The 18852-nt window shown below is 34.5% G+C and overlaps 1 protein-coding gene across 5 annotated transcripts in view; it reads left to right on the top strand.

Annotated features, from left to right (window-relative positions):
• The window catches only part of LOC149785947 (ralBP1-associated Eps domain-containing protein 1-like), a 144313-nt gene that overhangs the window by 16784 nt on the left and 108677 nt on the right, over positions 1-18852 (top strand). For all 5 annotated transcript variants that reach the window (XR_016424846.1, XM_089976197.1, XM_089976195.1 and 2 more), the window contains exon 2: positions 13353-13476. Coding sequence is in view for 4 of the 5 variants with exons in the window: in XM_089976197.1 (XP_089832323.1) it covers positions 13353-13476 (124 nt within the window). In the remaining variant the exon portion in view is untranslated. The remainder of the gene's footprint in view (positions 1-13352; positions 13477-18852) is intronic.

Raw genomic sequence — 18852 nt, 5'->3', positions numbered from 1 at the left:
GTTATAATCCCATTATTAGATGTTAGAATCCCATTATCTGATGTTAGAATCCCATTATCTGATGTTAGAATCCCATTATCTGATGTTAGAATCCCATTATTAGATGTTAGAATCCCATTATCTGATGTTAGAATCCCATTATCTGATGTTAGAATCCCATTATAAGATGTTAGAATCCCATTATCTGATGTTAGAATCCCATTATCTGATGTTAGAATCCCATTATCTGATGTTAGAATCCCATTATCTGATGTTAGAATCCCATTATTAGATGTTAGAATCCCATTATCAGCTGTTAGAATCCCATTACCAGCTGTTATAATCCCATTATTAGATGTTAGAATCCCATTATCTGATGTTAGAATCCCATTATCTGATGTTAGAATCCCATTATTAGATGTTAGAATCCCATTATCTGATGTTAGAATCCCATTATCTGATGTTAGAATCCCATTATAAGATGTTAGAATCCCATTATCTGATGTTAGAATCCCATTATCTGATGTTAGAATCCCATTATCTGATGTTAGAATTCCATTATCATATGCTAGAATCCCACTGTCAGAGATCCTTGAGTTTTCTGCCCAGTGCTTATACAGTAAAGTATCTTTTTTAAAAATAGGATTTAAATAAACTTTTTTTCCTTCACAGCCATATTTTAAATATTGCCAAAATGTTTTGCTATCCATACCGCCTCCAACGTACATGTAACTAAGGAATGTATGTTCTTTATATCAGGTCTGTGCACTTAAACTTTATTGGCCATTCAAGTCACATTTGATGATACAGACCTGTGCAGTTAAGTTCATTTTTTGCACATGGGCCTTGCATTTTAAAATGAAAAGACTTTCACTGTGTCAGTCATCTATTTATTGTACATGGACATTGCATTTTCAAATTAAAAGTCTTCTGTCTTAGGGCCATCTGTTTTTTACTTTCTAAAATTAAAAGGCTTCCTATTGATTTAAATCTGCGCTCTGTGTGTGGTGGAAGATTCCACATATACCAGTAGATGCCACATGTGTTGTGGAGTAATGCAGATTTAATGCACTTTAAAGAGCAAGTCTAATTATTGGTGCAACTTCTTTTTACAAAGCCATTATGAAATGGAACAGTTTCTGTTGTTTAAAGAGGCATTGACTCAATTTTTCCAGTAGATTTGAGGGGCCTGGATCATTGAAAAATAGGTATTGTAGTTACATGTATCCATATTGTGACATAATTATCTTGCCAACATGAACCAGCACAGTACTGTACTCTACCATGCCTGTTTATGGTGGGATGAGGCCAGGTAACTAACTATTCCTGTGAATGATTAAACCAGATAGGTAATCTACTCATCCCATTGAGAAAAGAAATACTGTACTGTTTTTCATTTTACAGGTGCACAGGTGAACAAAATTGTTCATAGACATCCCAGTTACTGAGCAAATGTGAATTTTGACACTATTAATAATATAAATTTGATTAAATTTGATCATTCCCAAATTTGTATAGCTATTACCATTTTTTGGGGTATGCAAACTAATGTGTGAACCAAAGCATGTTTTTTTATTCAGAGCATTTAAGTAAAACAGTTGATCAATTAAATGTTTTCTGTTCTTTCCTAATTCTTTATCCTGTTTTCCTTGCAGTCTTTTCTGTCTGATACAGTGGATATTATGTCTTCTTTTTACTCATTAACCTTGTGAACCGATTGTGGTAATCCTTTTATAAAGTTCTCACATCACATCATTCAGTAACCTTACGGACTGATAGTAGTTGTTTTATAATGTCCTCACATCAGATCACTCGGTAACCATATATATGGACTGATAGTGGTAATCCTTACTGTGTCAGTAACTGTACGGATCAGTAGTGGTAATCCTTACTGTGTCAGTAACCAGGTGGACTGTGGTAATCCTTACTGTGTAAATGCAGAATTGTGTCTTTGGAAGAGTATGCAGAGCAAACATGCAGTATTAGTTTTGGGACCCACAGCAAGTTTTAATGATTTTTAATCTCTTTTTTTTTTATACCTTATCAAACATCAACTTTTATTTTTTAATATCATTAGATGTTGCATATATAATTTTTTTGTCAGTAACATAAGGATATAACTGAACATTTCGTTTTTGTTGTGTGAAACGTACAGCTGATGTGTCTTTAAGGGAGGTGAGTGTTGATGGACACAGTATGAGTGGAATATGGCAGTTGGGAAGATCAGGTTAGATATGAGAGTTGGCTGCTGGTGGGAGGTGAGTGTTGATGGACACAGTATGAGTGGAATATGGCAGTTGGGAAGATCAGGTTAGATATGAGAGTTGGCCGCTGGTGGAGGTGACCATTATCGGAGGTAATGGTACATTCAAAATATCCTACTTAATCCAAACCTTGATTTTTTTAAAAGTCATTGTATGAGCCCATCTCTCCATTTTGTTTAACACATTAACCCCTGGTGATGAGTTTACGTGGCAGGAGGTAGTAGCCTACTGCCAAGCTCTGTAGCATCAAGGTCATGTATGATACACTAAAGTGGGTGGTATTATAGAAAGGTAGACAGATTTAGCTCTACAATGATACCAAATAATCTGGAATTTCTAGTTGCACTACAAAATACAGAGGGAAAACACTCATTTTTTTTACCTGATTTTTTTCTACCCAAAATTTGTCCATGGTCAGAATCTGATTTTTTGTCTGGATTTTATGCAGATCTAAGGCAGACCAGTATGAACTGCAAACAGACAGATGAACCTTTGCAAAAAGTAGGATAAGATGGGCATTTGGAATAAAGAGTGGTCTTGATGCGAAAATAATGGGTCTGTTAAGCAAAAAAAATAAAAATACTCCAACTTTTGCTCTTCTGCTCATGCACGAGCCAAAAAATGAAAAACAATGTTTCTAACACAACTAGGCAATATGTTATTGGAAGATCACCTGGAAGTTGGTGTTTTAGGATGTATTCAGAAATAGCTTTCAGAATGTGTTTTCTACTCGAATTTCAGACAAAAACAACAAAAACCTCCAGGGGTCAATGTGTTCAACACAAATATCCATGTTTGTAGTGATTTTTTTTCAGTGTCCACAACTGGCTAGCATTGATGGGTGATACTGAGTAAATGTCTAATGGATAACAACTCCTGGCTAGCATTGATGGGTGATACTGAATAAATGTCAAATGGATAACAACCCTTTTGTTGCAGTGATTGGCAATACTGTGTAAATCTCTAATGGATAACAACTATGGCTTGCAGTGATTGGCAGTACTGAGCAAATGTCTAAGGGATAACAACCTTTGCTTGCAGTGATGGGTGATAACAACCCCTGGCTAGCAGTGGTGGGTGATACTAAGCAAGTGTCTAAGGGATAACAACCTTGGCTTGCAGTGATTGGCAACACTTTGTAAATGTGTAATGGATAACAACCCTTGCCTTGTAATAATGGGCAATGCTAAATGTAAAGTTTTATTTGGCATTGCAATTTCTGTGGGTTTGATGTTTATGTTCACATTATCTGGTATAGTGTATTTTATCTTAATACATGTACTCAAATAGTGTCATAGTGTTCTGTCTTAATGCTCATCTTAATGCTCAAGTAGTATCATACAGTATTTTGTCTTAATGCTCAAGTAGTAAACAATTGTACAGTATTTTATCTTAATGCTCAAGTAGTAAACAATTGTACAGTATTTTATCTTAATGCTCAAGTAGTAAACAATTGTACAGTATTTTATCTTAATGCTCAAGTAGTAAACAATTGTACAGTATTTTATCTTAATGCTCAAATAGTATCGTACAGTATTTTATCTTAATGCTCAAATAGTATCGTACAGTATTTTATCTTAATGCTCAGGTAGTAACCATTTGTACAGTGCATTTTATCTTATGCTCAAGTAGTAAACAATTGTACAGTATTTTATCTTAATGCTCAAATAGTATCATACAGTATTTTATCTTAATGCTCAAATAGTATCGTACAGTATTTTATCTTAATGCTCAGGTAGTAACCATTTGTACAGTGCATTTTATCTTATGCTCAGTTAGTAAACAATTGTACAGTATTTTATCTTAATGCTCAAATAGTATCATACAGTATTTTATCTTAATGCTCAAATAGTATCATACAGTATTTTATCTTAATGCTCAAATAGTATCATACAGTATTTTATCTTAATGCTCAGGTAGTAACAAATTATAACTTAATTTCTGAAATTTTCATTTCCAGACATAGGCACTATAATACCCTTGCTATGATATTTTTTTAAAACTATTTGTACTAGTAATGTAGCATTTAATTATATTGACTGCAAAAGCAATTAGTTTGACAGTTAGTGTTAATTAAGTCTGACTGCTGCACCATGATATCCTGGTTATAATAGATAAAAAATGCAACATGAAGTCTCGATTATAAATAGATTTAAAAAATGGACCACAATTATTGTTTCCCAGCTTTGTTGACAAATTACTGACTCTAATTACCTCTCAGTCAGATATTAAGATATTATCAACTCCAATGGACATTTGATTGATTGGTGTTAAACATAAGACATATATGAACATTGCTAAGAGATATTAAAAGAAACGATCTTTGGCATAAATTCAAATTCAAAGCAACAAAAAAAAACTACCAAAATTCCATCAAATAAACTAGAAAAGAATAGTATGTTCAACAATGGCTAGCATGTATGGAATCTTCATGTATGCAGTCTTTATGTATGCAGTCTTCATGTATGGAATCTTCATGTAAATATGAAATATATGACACAGTTGTATGGATTATATTCTGTTTCAATAGGATCTTATGACCAACTTTATAACCAAAATGATATCTTTGATAAAACATTCCATAAAGGATACCATACATTACCCATTAAACCATGAATGGTGTACATATACATATTTCAGATATAGATGTAAATGTAGATTATACATTGCATGTGATTTGAAGCAGTTTCACCAGGCATTGGCAATTTACTCCAGGGTGTAGGCAAGATAAATGTGTTTTTTTTAAAGCCACAGTAATGGATAAAACCAGACCATGGGCTGGATCTGTATTTTGCCCACCCATGTTACACCATAAATACAGTGTGACCTCACTATAGCACGCTCCATTATGACACAAATTTGGATATAACACAGTCATGGTATGCCGTATGGCTCCTGAAATTTTGCATACATGTGTTTTTCTCGTACACAAAAAAAAAATCTTTCTTAAAAGTATGAAAAAACTTAAAAAGTTTATTATCATTTTGGGGAAGAGATGGCATATGAATAATACAAAATGATCGTGGTGTGGCACCAGAAATTTGATACGTAATTTTTGCATGCATAAAAAATAGTTTTTTCTTCTTAAAAGTATGAAAAATGATGTGTAAAAAGTTTATTCCGGGATCACGTAGGGCTTCACCAATGTCGCAAAACTGCGATTTTTGTTCCTTATTGGCGGCAAAATATACCATCTGGTGATTTTTTTTTTATTGGCGACATTGTTGTCTGTTTAAACCTGTATATACAACCATTGGGTTGGAGTGGAGAAATTCAGAGGCCCCATGAAAGGAAGCTGCAAACTTGATATAAAATGCACTGAAATTTATCTGTTGTTACACAAACAAATTCTTTGTCCATATTGACAAACCATTTTAACAGTGCATTGTTCTTTCATAATCTGTTTATGTTAACAGCATGAGTACTGTATGTTGTATGATATCCACTTTTTTTGTTGTTGACATTTCTGGTAATGGAGATCAACCAGCGAGGCATTATCTCGTACTCTGTCTTTCATCAGAGTTTTGGCCACTTGCTGGTATTTAATATTTCTTTGTGGATGGTAAGTAAAATTCCTCTTTATTTCACTCAGAATTAAATCCCTCAGAACACTTAACATTTTCTGTACTAATCCCTGTCATCAGACCAGAACGCCTCCGTCTCTATTGTCTGTTGACCCTTTGTTAAATTTCTGATGCATGCATGGAAGGTAGCGTAACTCCGCTACCACAAATGTAAAAAAAAAATGAAATAAAAATCATCTTACTTGCTGGTCAATTCAATAGGCCGGGGGGGGGGGGGAGGGGGACATAGTTCGATGAATATTGAATATTTTAAGCCACTGCATATTTTCTATGGAACTACTTGTATTGTGGATTCAGTGTATGTGACGAGATTCATGGATGAGTACACGGTGTTGATACTCTATTCATGCTGTACATCAGACATGTATATATAAAGTATACACGTATATGTACCAATCCGTGGTTCTCTAAATAAAGTACAATATATATATGTCTTTTCTGTTTTCACTACAGGTGTTTTTCTCATTTAATATGCATCAATTTAAGATGGTAACTGTGCCCATGAAGCACTTATTTGACCACCTGCATTTATTACCTACACACCCCCCTGCACATTTTTTGGGGTACATGCATCAATTTCTTTAGCTAACTGACCTGGTTGCTTATAATACGGTTCGGTCTATAACATGGTCGAGTTCTGTGGCTCCCAACTACCATGTAGTGGGGTCACACTGCATGATGAATATTTCAAATGCCCATTTTTCACGCATCAAAAAAAAATTGCATCTTCAGAGGGAATTCCACTATACATCAAAATCAGTTATTTAACCACAAAGCAATCATGGTTCATTTAAATGAATTCTGAGTATCATCAGGGTACAGTTCAGGATATGGGGCAGAGGGCCCCTGATATTCTCAGAAAGGGTCATATCACATTTTGATAACCTAATATTTCATGCCATTTAAAAAAATTTTTATTACATGTGTACATGTTTTGTGATTGCATGTACATGTTTTTTGATTTCATGGACATATTTTTGACTTTATGGACATGTTTCTTGATTTCATGGACATGTTTTTGACTTCATGGACATGTTTCTTGATTTCATGGACATGTTTTTGACATCATGGACATGTTTCTTGATTTCATGGACATGTTTTTGATTTCATGGACATGTTTTTGATTTCATGGACATGTTTCTTGATTTCATGGACATATTTTTGACTTCATGGACATGTTTCTTGATTTCATGGACATGTTTTTGACTTCATGGACATGTTTCTTGATTTTATGGACATGTTTTTGACTTCATGGACATGTTTCTTGATTTCATGGACATGCTTTCATGTTTTGTTCTGTTTTTCCATGTTTCAGTAATTTCACATTAATAAATTTTGAATGTATACAACTTAAAATATTTTCTAGCCTTTATTTGAATAAAGTCTTTTTTTGATATCATCGGCACTCTTCCCCCATTCTGTGAAATGAACTAAATGGCCTCCACTATTTAATTCAGAGTATAAAATTGGAAGATTATGTCAGATGCACTGCTTGTGAAATATTGTAATGTTAGATTAAGAAAGGCAGAACATTTTCTCCAAGTTATATGATGAATAAAATTATATTAAGGGAACTTTTATCAGGTTGTCACTACTCAATGATTAGGTGATCTGTTTTCACAGAGTTTTGAATAGTGTACTGAATCCAGATAGCAGACTGAATAGCAGACTGAATCCATTGTATAAAATGACATGCAGATGAGAATCGTTTCATATTTTTTCATCCAGTCGGCATAATTTCGAAATGCCCATGTTTTTATTGCACTCTCTTTGTCATGAGATAGAAACGAAAACTTTACCTTGGACAATGCATCTTACAATCTCATTGCTTTTATCATAAATAAGTTAGTGGGACATTAAACTTTCTTTCATTGTTTATCTTAGCATTAAGATTTTAATTCCTATTTTAATGCTGTGGTAATAAATGACAAAGCGTAGGTGTATGTTCCCATAATCTTCCAAGCAAGTCTTCTATAATGGAAATAGTTATCACAGCTGTTTTTCATAATTAGGATGGTGAATGAGTAGGTATGGCTGTTTGTATACTGGGTCAAAATACAACAACTGACACATCATACCCGATATGTGCCACTCCATACTTTATGGATACTGCTACTTCACCCAGAGGGGCCCCGAGTGGCCGAGTGGTCTAAAGCACTCTCTGTTACGGATCACTGCCATCTCACCTCTGTATGCATAGGTTTGAGTCTCGGATTCGGCCAATGTGGGTATGTGAGAAAGCTTGCCAGTAGCTTCTCGAGGGTCGGTGGTTCTTTCTGGGGATTTCCTGGGTTCTTCCTCCCCCATTAATACTGGCAGCCATGTATAGCCTATCTTGTGCTGAAAAATGGCGTTAAACCCTACAACAACAACAACAACTTCACCCAGAGTTTGGAGGGCCACATCACACCCCATCTATACTGTTATGCCACACGATAAATAACTGCTGCACCAAATGTACACCATAAATGAAGTTTAACTCATTAACCCCTGCAAGTTTTGTCATTTTCGCTTGAAATTCGCGTAGGAAACACATTTTGAAAGCTATTTCTGAATATATTCTAATACATCAACTTCCAGGTGATCTTCCGATAACATAATGCCTAGTTGTGTTAGAAACATCATTTTTCATTGGCTATTTGGCTCACACATGAGCAGAAGGTTGGAGTTTTTTTGTGTGTGCTTAATTGACCCATTATTTTCGTATCAAGACCACTCTTTATTCCGAATGCCCATCTTATCCTACTTTTTGCAATGGTTCATCTGTCTGTTTGCAGTTCATAACAGTCTGCCTTAGATCTGAGAAACAAAATCGGATTCTGACCGCAAGTGAATTTTGGGTAGAAAAAGTCGGGTAAAAAATTGAGGTTTTTCCCTCTGTATTTTGTAGTGCAACTAGAAATTCCAGATTATTTGGTATCATTGTAGAGCTACATCTGTCTACCTTTCTATAATACCGCCCACTTTAGTGTATCATACATGGGTTTGATGCTACTACATCCTGCCATGTAAACTTGTCACCAGGGGTTAATGTGTTAACATAGGGTAGTGTTTTCTTTGCCCTCAAATATTTATTTAATCTTGCAAATCATTTTCCCTGTTCACTGGTTTGATCCTTTGGGATAATATTTATTTGCTGTCTCCTGAAATTGCTTTAATTGAAACATTGCTGTCCATTAATTTGGGAGAAATGCAAGTATCTGCCTGGTGTTTACAAAAACTGTAAATTGAGTACCTTATTTACATTGTTCTTAAGTAGGGTCAAGCAACACAATCCTGATCTGCCATCACTTATTGTGCCAGGAGAGATGTGTCTGTTTTGTTTATTTTGCTGATTACTCCTTACAAAAACTTAACAGACCCAGATCTGCTGGTGGGTTATGTGACAGCAGATTAGTGTCGATGCCATTTGTAGTAGGACCAGAGTCATGAGCAAGTATGTATGGTGTTTATTGAAACTTGTGCTTGACAACATGAAGATGAAAGAAATAGTGTTTGAGTGAAGGTAAGCATTTTGTGATTTCTAGGCCACTTTGAAAAGCTTATAGGCCATTGGGGTGGCCAAGTGGTTTAAGGTGCTCACCTTTACAGATCACTTGCATCTCACCTTTGTCCACATGGGTTCCAGTCTTGGCTCAACCAATGTTGATTTGTGAGAAAGCTTGCTGGTAGATTCTTGTGGCTCATCGATTCTTCTCAGGGTCATCCAGGACTCTTCCTCCTGCCTATTACACTGAATCACAAATCACACTACAGTCCATTGGATCAGGAGTCAGTCGGTAATATATGCTTGGAGCATGCAGTCCTATTCACACACATGTATACATGAATAATAATGCATGTATTTTTTGTTATTTAAAAGTGGTGTTTTTCTTCTTCAAAACTGGTATTTAAATTGTATCAAGTTATTTTTTAAGGGTTATAAGTCTAGGGAGGTGACAATGGATATGGGGATCAAGTTGCATGTACATGTACCGGGTAGGTAGGATTTATTATTCCAGTCTCATTTTGAGACTTCAGGATCGCTAAATGTTTTTCACTGCTAAAATACCTGCGATGTGGTACTTAGAGATATTACATATCAAGAATTCCAATGGCTCGTGTTGGATGGTTATGCCAAAAATTAATGTGGTGGCCATATATTTGTGAATTGAGTATAAAGACATTGAAAGGAGAGAGAGAGACAATTGTGATAAAAAAGTAAAGAGGTGCCTAATTATTAAATACACTGTAAAATATGTCATTTTCGTTTAAGATTTGGTGCATGCTTTAACATCAACTTTCCATGATTCAAACTGATTTATGATAAAACGTTAGTTTTTCTTTAAAATAAAATTAATTCTTTCATTTTATCTAACAACAATATTTTATTACACTTGTATGGTTTTTCAAACTTATTTATCTATGGACAACAAGCAGCTTTATCTTGGAAATACCTAATTGAGAGTTGACAGGCATTTCTGGAAAAGTTTGATGGTGAATTTTGTTTTTGATTTAGAGCAAGGTTTTGAGGATAATGATAAACATTAGGTGTTGTTTTTAGTATCTTTCTTAATTAATGACTATGCTTTACACATTTTGTTTTAAAATTATGATATGCTGACACACCATGACATATTTTGTTATAAGGTATTACATGCTGACACATCATGGCATTGATTATCTAGTCCTAGTCACCTTTGAATTAAGCTGCCATTGAATTATCTAGTCCTAGTCACCTTTGAATTAAGCTGCCATTGATTATCTGATGTAATAAAACATCAGTAAACTAGATCTAGATCTGACCTTTTAATTTCACTTCCTTATTATGTTCATTTGAAAGTTTAATGGATAAACAAATCAAAGACAATTTGATATAATGATATTTTGGATATAACATAACTGATGTCCACTTTGGTCAGAGTATATGCTGGTCAATACCTTTGATCTGCCAAACTCTTGTACACAAAGTCGTAATAGTGGTCATGAGCTTATTTAGCATACAAATGATGGAAATTGTTACCATCCTCTCTCCACATTTTAGTGATAGCCAGCGTCATCCAGTATGCATATTTACTGACAAGATGACATTGTCCAACAGATTTTGTGGCCTCTAATGGGACACAAGTGTTCAGACAATCTCCAGGATGCTGTCTCTTTAGTGTATTAATTTCATTAAAAATGTTACCCACATAATTGTGAACATATTTGTGGAATGTAATAAATACAAGACAAGATAAAGACATATTTATGGAATGTAATAAATACAAGACATGATAATAACATATTTATGGAATGTAATAAATTCAAGACATGATAATAACATATTTATGGAATGTAATAAATACAAGATAATAAAACATTTATGGAATGTAATAAATACAAGACAAGATTTTAAAATATGGTTTGTAATAAATACATGATAATAATAACATATTTATGGAATGTAATAAATACAAGACAAGATAATAAAACACATTTATGGAATGTAATAAATATGGGACAAGATAATAAAACATTTATGGAATGTAATAAATACAGGACAAGATAATAAGAAATGTGATCAATCTCTGAAGAATAATTTGACCGTTATGACCGCTAAGTATTTAATCATGGGTCTTTCAGATTTCTGTTCTTGAAAACATTTGAGTTTTCAACAGAATATTTAGTGTAATTAAGCACTGAAATGCCAGAATTGTAGACTGGTTTACACTTAGTTCAGACATTAAGCTGCACCTTAAACAAACCTTTTGAAAAAAGTTTAATAGTCCAGCCTTATTTCTATGTCAATTCAAAACAAAAACATGAAAGCAATTAATTGATTTAATTCTTCATACTAAGTGATAATGGCTGGCAAAAGGGACTGATAAAGACAGGGACACTTACCTCAGCTGTGTTATTTTCTCACATACTGGAGGTGAACTAACCTCTGAATAGCACCAGATTAGTCAATTAGGTTGAATAGTACCAGATTAGTCAATTAGGTTGAATAGCCTCAGATTAGTCAGTTAGGTTGAATAGCCCCAGATTAGTCAATTAGGTTGAATAGCACCAGATTAGTCAGGTTGAATAGCATCAGATTAGTAAATTAGGTTGAATAGCTCCAGATTAGTCAATTAGGTTTGATTGTTTGAACAGCAGAGTTAGCTTGTTACATATCTTTAAATATGTCGGGTTTTTATCTCATTATCTAGTTGTATTTTTATCTCATTACCTAGTTGTATTTTTATCTCATTATCTAGTTGTATTTTTATCTCATTACCTAGTTATATTTTTATTTCATTACTTAGCTGCATTTTTTCCCCTCATAATCTTGCTGCATTTTATCTTATTATCTTCTTGTATTTTTACTTCTGTATTACTGTATGCTATACATCTGTTTATAAGGGAAATACTTGGTCTCTATTCAGTATTGTCATTACTGGAATACAAAAACCAAAACCAATTTTCCTTTGTCATGGTATTAAGCTAATATAAAGATAAACCTGTCCTTGATGTTTGGTTTCTTAACATTCAGGAAAAGTTCTTCCAGAATTTGTCTAGATAGTCCAATTTAGACCAAGTTTTGTAAACTAAATGCCAGTTATGAACAGAAAGTGTAGACAGAAAAGAGAGGTCATGCTATGATTTTCCAGTTACAGTCCTTCAAATGCAGTGAATGTGACCATGACGTACCACATACGTATAAGTTAATTCCAACTGCAAGAAACAGACCCTGATCTGCTGTTGTATAATGTACAGGCAGATCAGGAGCTGTTTTGTTTGTTCTACTGCTTTCTCCTAACAAACTGCATAGGCCAAGATTTGGATATGTGCAGTTTGTGATTAGGCTTTTAAACTAATATGCATAGCAGTGAGAAAGAAAATCCTTTGTAAAAAAACAGTCAAAATACACTTAGCATGATCATACTTTAAGAGGTTGTGCACTCCACATTTTTTGCAAAAAGATTTCTTCAGAGACCTCACTTCATTTATATCACATTAGCATATGGTAGAACAGTCTTCTTTGGGATATGCATACTTATAACATTCTGTGTTACTTTAACATATGGTAGAACAGTTTTCTTAGGGCTATACATATTTATAACATTCTGTGTCACTTTGGCACATGGTAAAACAGTCTTCTTTGGGCAATATTTAGAACATTCTGTGTCACTTTGACACATGGTAAAACAGTCATCTTGGGGCTATACATACTTAGAACATTCTGTGTTACTTTAGCACAAGGTAAAACGCTTCTTCTTAGGGCCAAATTTTGAACTTAAGGATTTTAAACTTTCTCTGTCATCAGCTCATTAGCTTGTTGTATTTTCTTTCAAGGTTAAAGACATTGAGTGATTTTGTGCTCATTTCATTTTCTTCAAATAACACGCTTTCTTTAAGACAAGCAGCAATTGTCAGCAATTGCCACAGATTTGTTCCCCATTAGTTTTTCTTTCTATCCATAGTTCACAAATGTGAATTCCTATTTTGTTAGCAAAATACAAGTGAAGAATAATTTTAAAATGTTCTTTATAGCACTAACTTGATTTTGTGATATTTGCAGGTGACAGAGTCATGTGGGGCAAAGCGACTTGGACACTTTGGCCGAAGTCAGTTTTACATTGCCCTAAAGCTGGTAGCTGCTGCCCAGTGTGGTTTACCCATCTCAACGGATACACTCATTGCTGGTATGCAGAATTTTGTTGTCTCCAAAATGAGATATAAAGATAGGAATAATTGTCATTTATTATCTTTGAATCCAGATTTTTGCTCATTTGGCTGAGGCCAAGTGTGGAGCTGCACCTGTCATCCATCATCTGTCCATGAACAGTTGCTTGTTACAATTCAGGAGGCAGTATTGTTGTCTGATTTCAGTCAGACTTGGAATATGGGATTGTATAATTAAGATCTAGGATGAGTTTGATAAAGAGCAAGAACACACATTTTAATAACATTTATTTTGCATCTGAGACTACCCAAGAGGCCATATTTCTAATCCAGTGTTTATCATTGTTTATCAGTGTTTATCAGTGTTTATCAGTGTTTGTCAGTGTTTATCAGTGTTTATCAGACTTGTACTATCAAGATTTAATATGAATATAATGAGTAAGATCATGCATATTAATGAGGTGTTCTTGCATCTGATTGGCTGATCTTGTTATCACCAGAAAGTCATAGTTCTGATCTGGTTTTGATCAAACATTGAATATGTACTTGTACCATCAGGATCTTAGATTACTGTATATATTCACTTGTAAGTTGACCCTCCCCCCAACTTTAAAAATACATGACCCATGAATAAGCCAACCCATAAGTCCAGCCATATTTTAAAAAATTTGTTGTTGCTACTTCATCTGGATGGATGGTCATCTTCATGTGGGGTCTCAGTATAGAAGGTCCTGGAGGATCAGGTGATCTCATTTTCAGTGACCTGCAGTAACAATATATACTGGTAGTCAACAAGGAAACTTAAAATATTTTCAAGTTTAGACCTAGACTTGCAGATAAACTGACCCCCCTCTTCCAAGCTTTTTATCTGTTTCCTGAATTATTCAGCTTTTGCATGAGTACCTGTGTATATGGTAGATCGTTATGAGTGAAATTCTTGCATATCAGCTTATGCATGAGTACCTGTATATATGGTAGATCGTTATGAGTGAGATTCTTGCATATCAGCTTATGCATGAGTACCTGTATATATGGTAGATCGTTATGAGTGAGATTCTTGCATATTAACGAGACTACTGAGATTTTTGTGTGTGATTGATTGAGCTTGTTACTGTTCTGAGAGCCATATTTCCTATCTGTTTCAAACTTGGAATATAAACATATCTCACTGAGATCTCAGATGAGTTTGATAATGAATGAGATCCATCAATATTAATTGCATCTGATTGGATCATTACCACTCTGTTTCTGATTTAGAGAACTTAGAACCATGAAGATTTTGGATAAATACAGTTATGAATGAGATCCACACATACTAGTGATCTTGCTTCTGATTGGCTGAGCATATCAGCACTTTTGTGACTATTTCTGTTTAAATTTTTATCAGACTTATTAAATAGCCTTATATCATCAAGGTGTTAGATGAGTTTGATTTTTGAGCATTTTCATGGGGTAATCATTTATTTAATTGTTATTGCTCTGAAGACTCGATTTTTGTTGGATTTGGCTCCAACTTGGCAAGTAAACAACGGTTTAATACTTCAATTTTAAAAAAAACTTTTTCAGTTGATATTTCTAAAGGATATGTCTTGATGGATTAAAAATTTATATTTGGTTATGATAAAAAATAGAAACTATTGTCATATGGAGACACTGTGTAACTTTTGAATGCTTGTACTTTTCAGTTGAGGGGCTCTTACATGTACTGAGGAAAAATAGGGCTCAAACTGTGGATAGTTTAGTTTCTGTTTTCCATTGGAGGCACACATTCAGCCTTTTGGGATCTTGTTTAGGTGTCATGTATTATACAGAATAATACTTAATTCATATTAAGTTAATATGTTAGAGCTGGCCGATATTTCTGCAAGTTGTTTTGACTTATGTTTTAAAGAGGATTTTGCCTGAGGGTGGAAGTTATTTTAACTGGCCTGATATCTTGTCTGCCAGATCTGGTTTGCTGACATACTACACCCAGGCCAATATTTACCTACATCAGGCACAGAATGAAACGGCTGTTGCACTGAATGCCTCAGATAATTTCTAATTTTAAGGGATGAACCACACACCTTTTTAAATGTCATACCCACACATGCCTTAATAAGCACCTCCACCAATTTATTGACAATAAAATGACCCTTTTGAGAGCACATTTCTTAATTTCATCATGCCTTGTGGAATCAGCTGCTAAAATATCATGAATTGTTTTGAACTTAACACAAGAAGCCTTTGTAGCAAGAGTCCCTGCTTCCAGGAACTTAAGCTTCTTGACCTGGACCCTATGTTTTGGGACTTTTGACCCTGACTTCCATTTAACTTTATAGATTGTATGAGTCTCAAAGATGAATCTAACTTTACTTATCATGATTTTAATGTTGAAGACAGGTTAAGATCCAAACGTAGATGAAGAGCTAGTACAGTTTATGGTGTTGGTGATTATTATTATGATCGGTGTCAACTCCACAAATTTACCCATTAATTAATTTTTAGGGGTACACAATGTGGCTGTTATGTCAGATATCATGGCATGCAAAGATCCTGTCTGTGTATATTCATACAACTCATATTTAGCACACACAGGGTTCATTTTAGACAGTGCCATTTCGCCAGTGATACTCTTTTTTCATCTCTGGTTCTTGAAAACTCACTCTCAAAAGACTTAAGAAAATGAGGGTACAGTATAATTAATAATGATTTTAGACTGAATCAGGCCCTTCCTAATCCTACTAAATAGAAATTACAGTAAAATTAAAAAACAATTTGAGATTGAATCAGGCCCTTCCTAACCTACTAAATAGAAGGTACAATATAATTAATAATGGTTTTAGACTGAATAAGGTCCTTCCCCAGCCTGCTAAATGGAAGGTACAGTATAATTAGTAATGGTTTTAGACTGAATAAGGCCCATCTCTGGCTTGCTAAATAGAAGGTACAGTATAATTAATAATGGTTTTAGACTGAATAAGGCCCATCTCTGGCTTGCTAAATAGAAGGTACATTATATTTAGTAATGGTTTTAGACTGAATAAGGCCCATCTCTGGCCTGCTAAATAGAAGGTACAATATAATTAATAATGGTTTTAGACTGAATAAGGTCCTTCCCCAGCCTGCTAAATAGAAGGTACAATATATTTAGTAATGGTTTTAGACTGAATAAGGCCCATCTCTCGCCTGCTAAATAGAAGGTACAGTATAATTAGTAATGGTTTTAGACTGAATAAGGTCCTTCCCCAGCCTGCTAAATAGAAGGTACAGTATAATTAGTAATGGTTTTAGACTGAATCATGCCTACTAAATAGAGTATACTCCTTGTCATAAAGAGGGTCATATTTTAAATTTATCTACAATAAGTATTCTTTTGTCTAGGATTATTAAATTTGAATAATTTCTTGTTTAGTCAGACCAGCACAGTTTGCTATTACTTTCATGTCAGCTAAAATAACTGTGTCCTGAACAAATGACTTGGTTAATTTAGTGTCCAAGAAAATGTAAGAAAATTGTGATGTAGGATGACTGAACAACTCAGTTCAAAGCATATAATGCTGGGAAAGGTGAATATTTATTGCAAAAATGGTTAACTCAATGATGAAGATGCCTGTGATAATGATACATATTTGAATTTCTTAAATAAACAAGTAAAGGTATTTGTGACCTGTTTTATTTTTATAGTTCTGCTGGTCTGTGATCAGTAGAGCTTATGGATGGTTTCATGTCCATTGTCCAATGTCCGTCCATCCTAAAATATAAGTCTGTTATTGCTATTCGTTGTGAACTATTTGTAGGATTGCCGTGAAACTTGCACACATACACTACATTTCATTGTATAATTGGTCCTAAATGAAAACGGTGCTTCTCAGACATTTAATATAGCCATCAAGTTATTGCTTCTCTTTTAAAAATCTTGATCAACATTTACTAAGATGCTTCTTATGATGGCTAACTGTTCCTATCCTAAATAAAAAATGTGTCCAACTTGACATTCAATATGGCAGCCATCTTAAAACTTGTGTTATCAGAACCTGACTTCATCTAAAAGTCAAATTGACATGAAGACATTTGTTTTTTTGGTTTTAAATGTAAATGGTGCTGATCTGAAATCCAATATGGCCTCCAGTGCAGCCTTTTTGAAATCTTCTTATTGCTACTCTTCTGATTAGAAAGTTGTATCTTGAAAATTTAAAAAATATAATATCTCTGCTCCTCCCCAAATGGATGGCTATGGGATTTTCAGCAATAGACCTCTTATGATACCTAGGTGGTCCTAACTAAAAATGTTGCCAGGAGTATATCCAATATGGCTGTCATGGTGACTGCCTTTAAAATCTTGTCACTGCCCCCCTTCAGTGGGTGATCATTATGACAGGAGGTTTAGACCAAGTCCTAAATGAAAATGGTGACAGCCAGACATTCAATATGGCTGCCTCACTAACTTCAAAATCTTCCTGTCACTACTTCCTTGAATGGATGGTCATTATTACATGAAGTTTTAAGCAAAAGACTTCTAATGATGTCTGTTTTGTCCTTAATAAAAATGTTTACCACAACAACTAGGCCCATTTTCAAGAGTTGTTGGGAAGAGAATACGTTGCATTAGGGTACATTTTCAAAATTTTTGGGAAGAGAATGCTTTGCATTAGGGCCCATTTTCCAGAGTTGTAGGGAAGAGAATGCTTTGCATTAGGGCCCATTTTCCAGAGTTGTAGGGAAGAGAATGCTTTGCATTAGGGCCCATTTTCCAGAGTTGTAGGGAAGAGAATGCTTTGCATTAGGGCCCATTTTCCAGAGTTGTAGGGAAGAGAGTGCTTTGCATTAGGGCCCATTTTCCAGACTTGTATGGAAGAGAATGCTTGAAATAATGGCTGAGCCTTCTTGTGATTGATGTTATCAGTGTCCTACTGTCCTGTAATTGTGGCAATGTCAGCTACATAATGAAATGTGTGCTATTGCATATATGCCCTTCATTTGTTCCCCTATGGCATATATAGTAATTTGATATGTGTGCATTTATTTTTGTTCCAATAATACAGTGAAAACATAATCTGTAATTATTGAAATGGGATTCTGAACCTGCCCCACAACAACAGTCACTGTAAATATATTGAAAATGAAATACAGGATTGGGTCTTTCTCTGACCTCCAGGGACTTGTTTCCTGAGTCATAACAGAGAAACCATGGAAAATCTGTTCTAAAATACAAATTATGCAAGCAAGTTGTATTAATAGTGTCCATGGACTTAGTGTCTGGATCATAACGCATGCATGCACACATGGACACACACAGTGAGAAATCTATGAGATCCCCTTATTCTAAACTTTTATTCATACTAGATATGAAAAAAAACCCCAAACAATCCATATTTCCTACTGAAATCATTCTGTAGGTCCATTCTTACCCTCAA

The sequence above is a fragment of the Sinohyriopsis cumingii genome, chromosome 12 (assembly GCF_028554795.1).
Source record: "Sinohyriopsis cumingii isolate HCF-2022 chromosome 12, ASM2855479v2, whole genome shotgun sequence".
Lineage (NCBI taxonomy): Eukaryota > Metazoa > Mollusca > Bivalvia > Unionida > Unionidae > Sinohyriopsis > Sinohyriopsis cumingii.
This window is presented reverse-complemented; position numbering and strand designations above follow the sequence as displayed.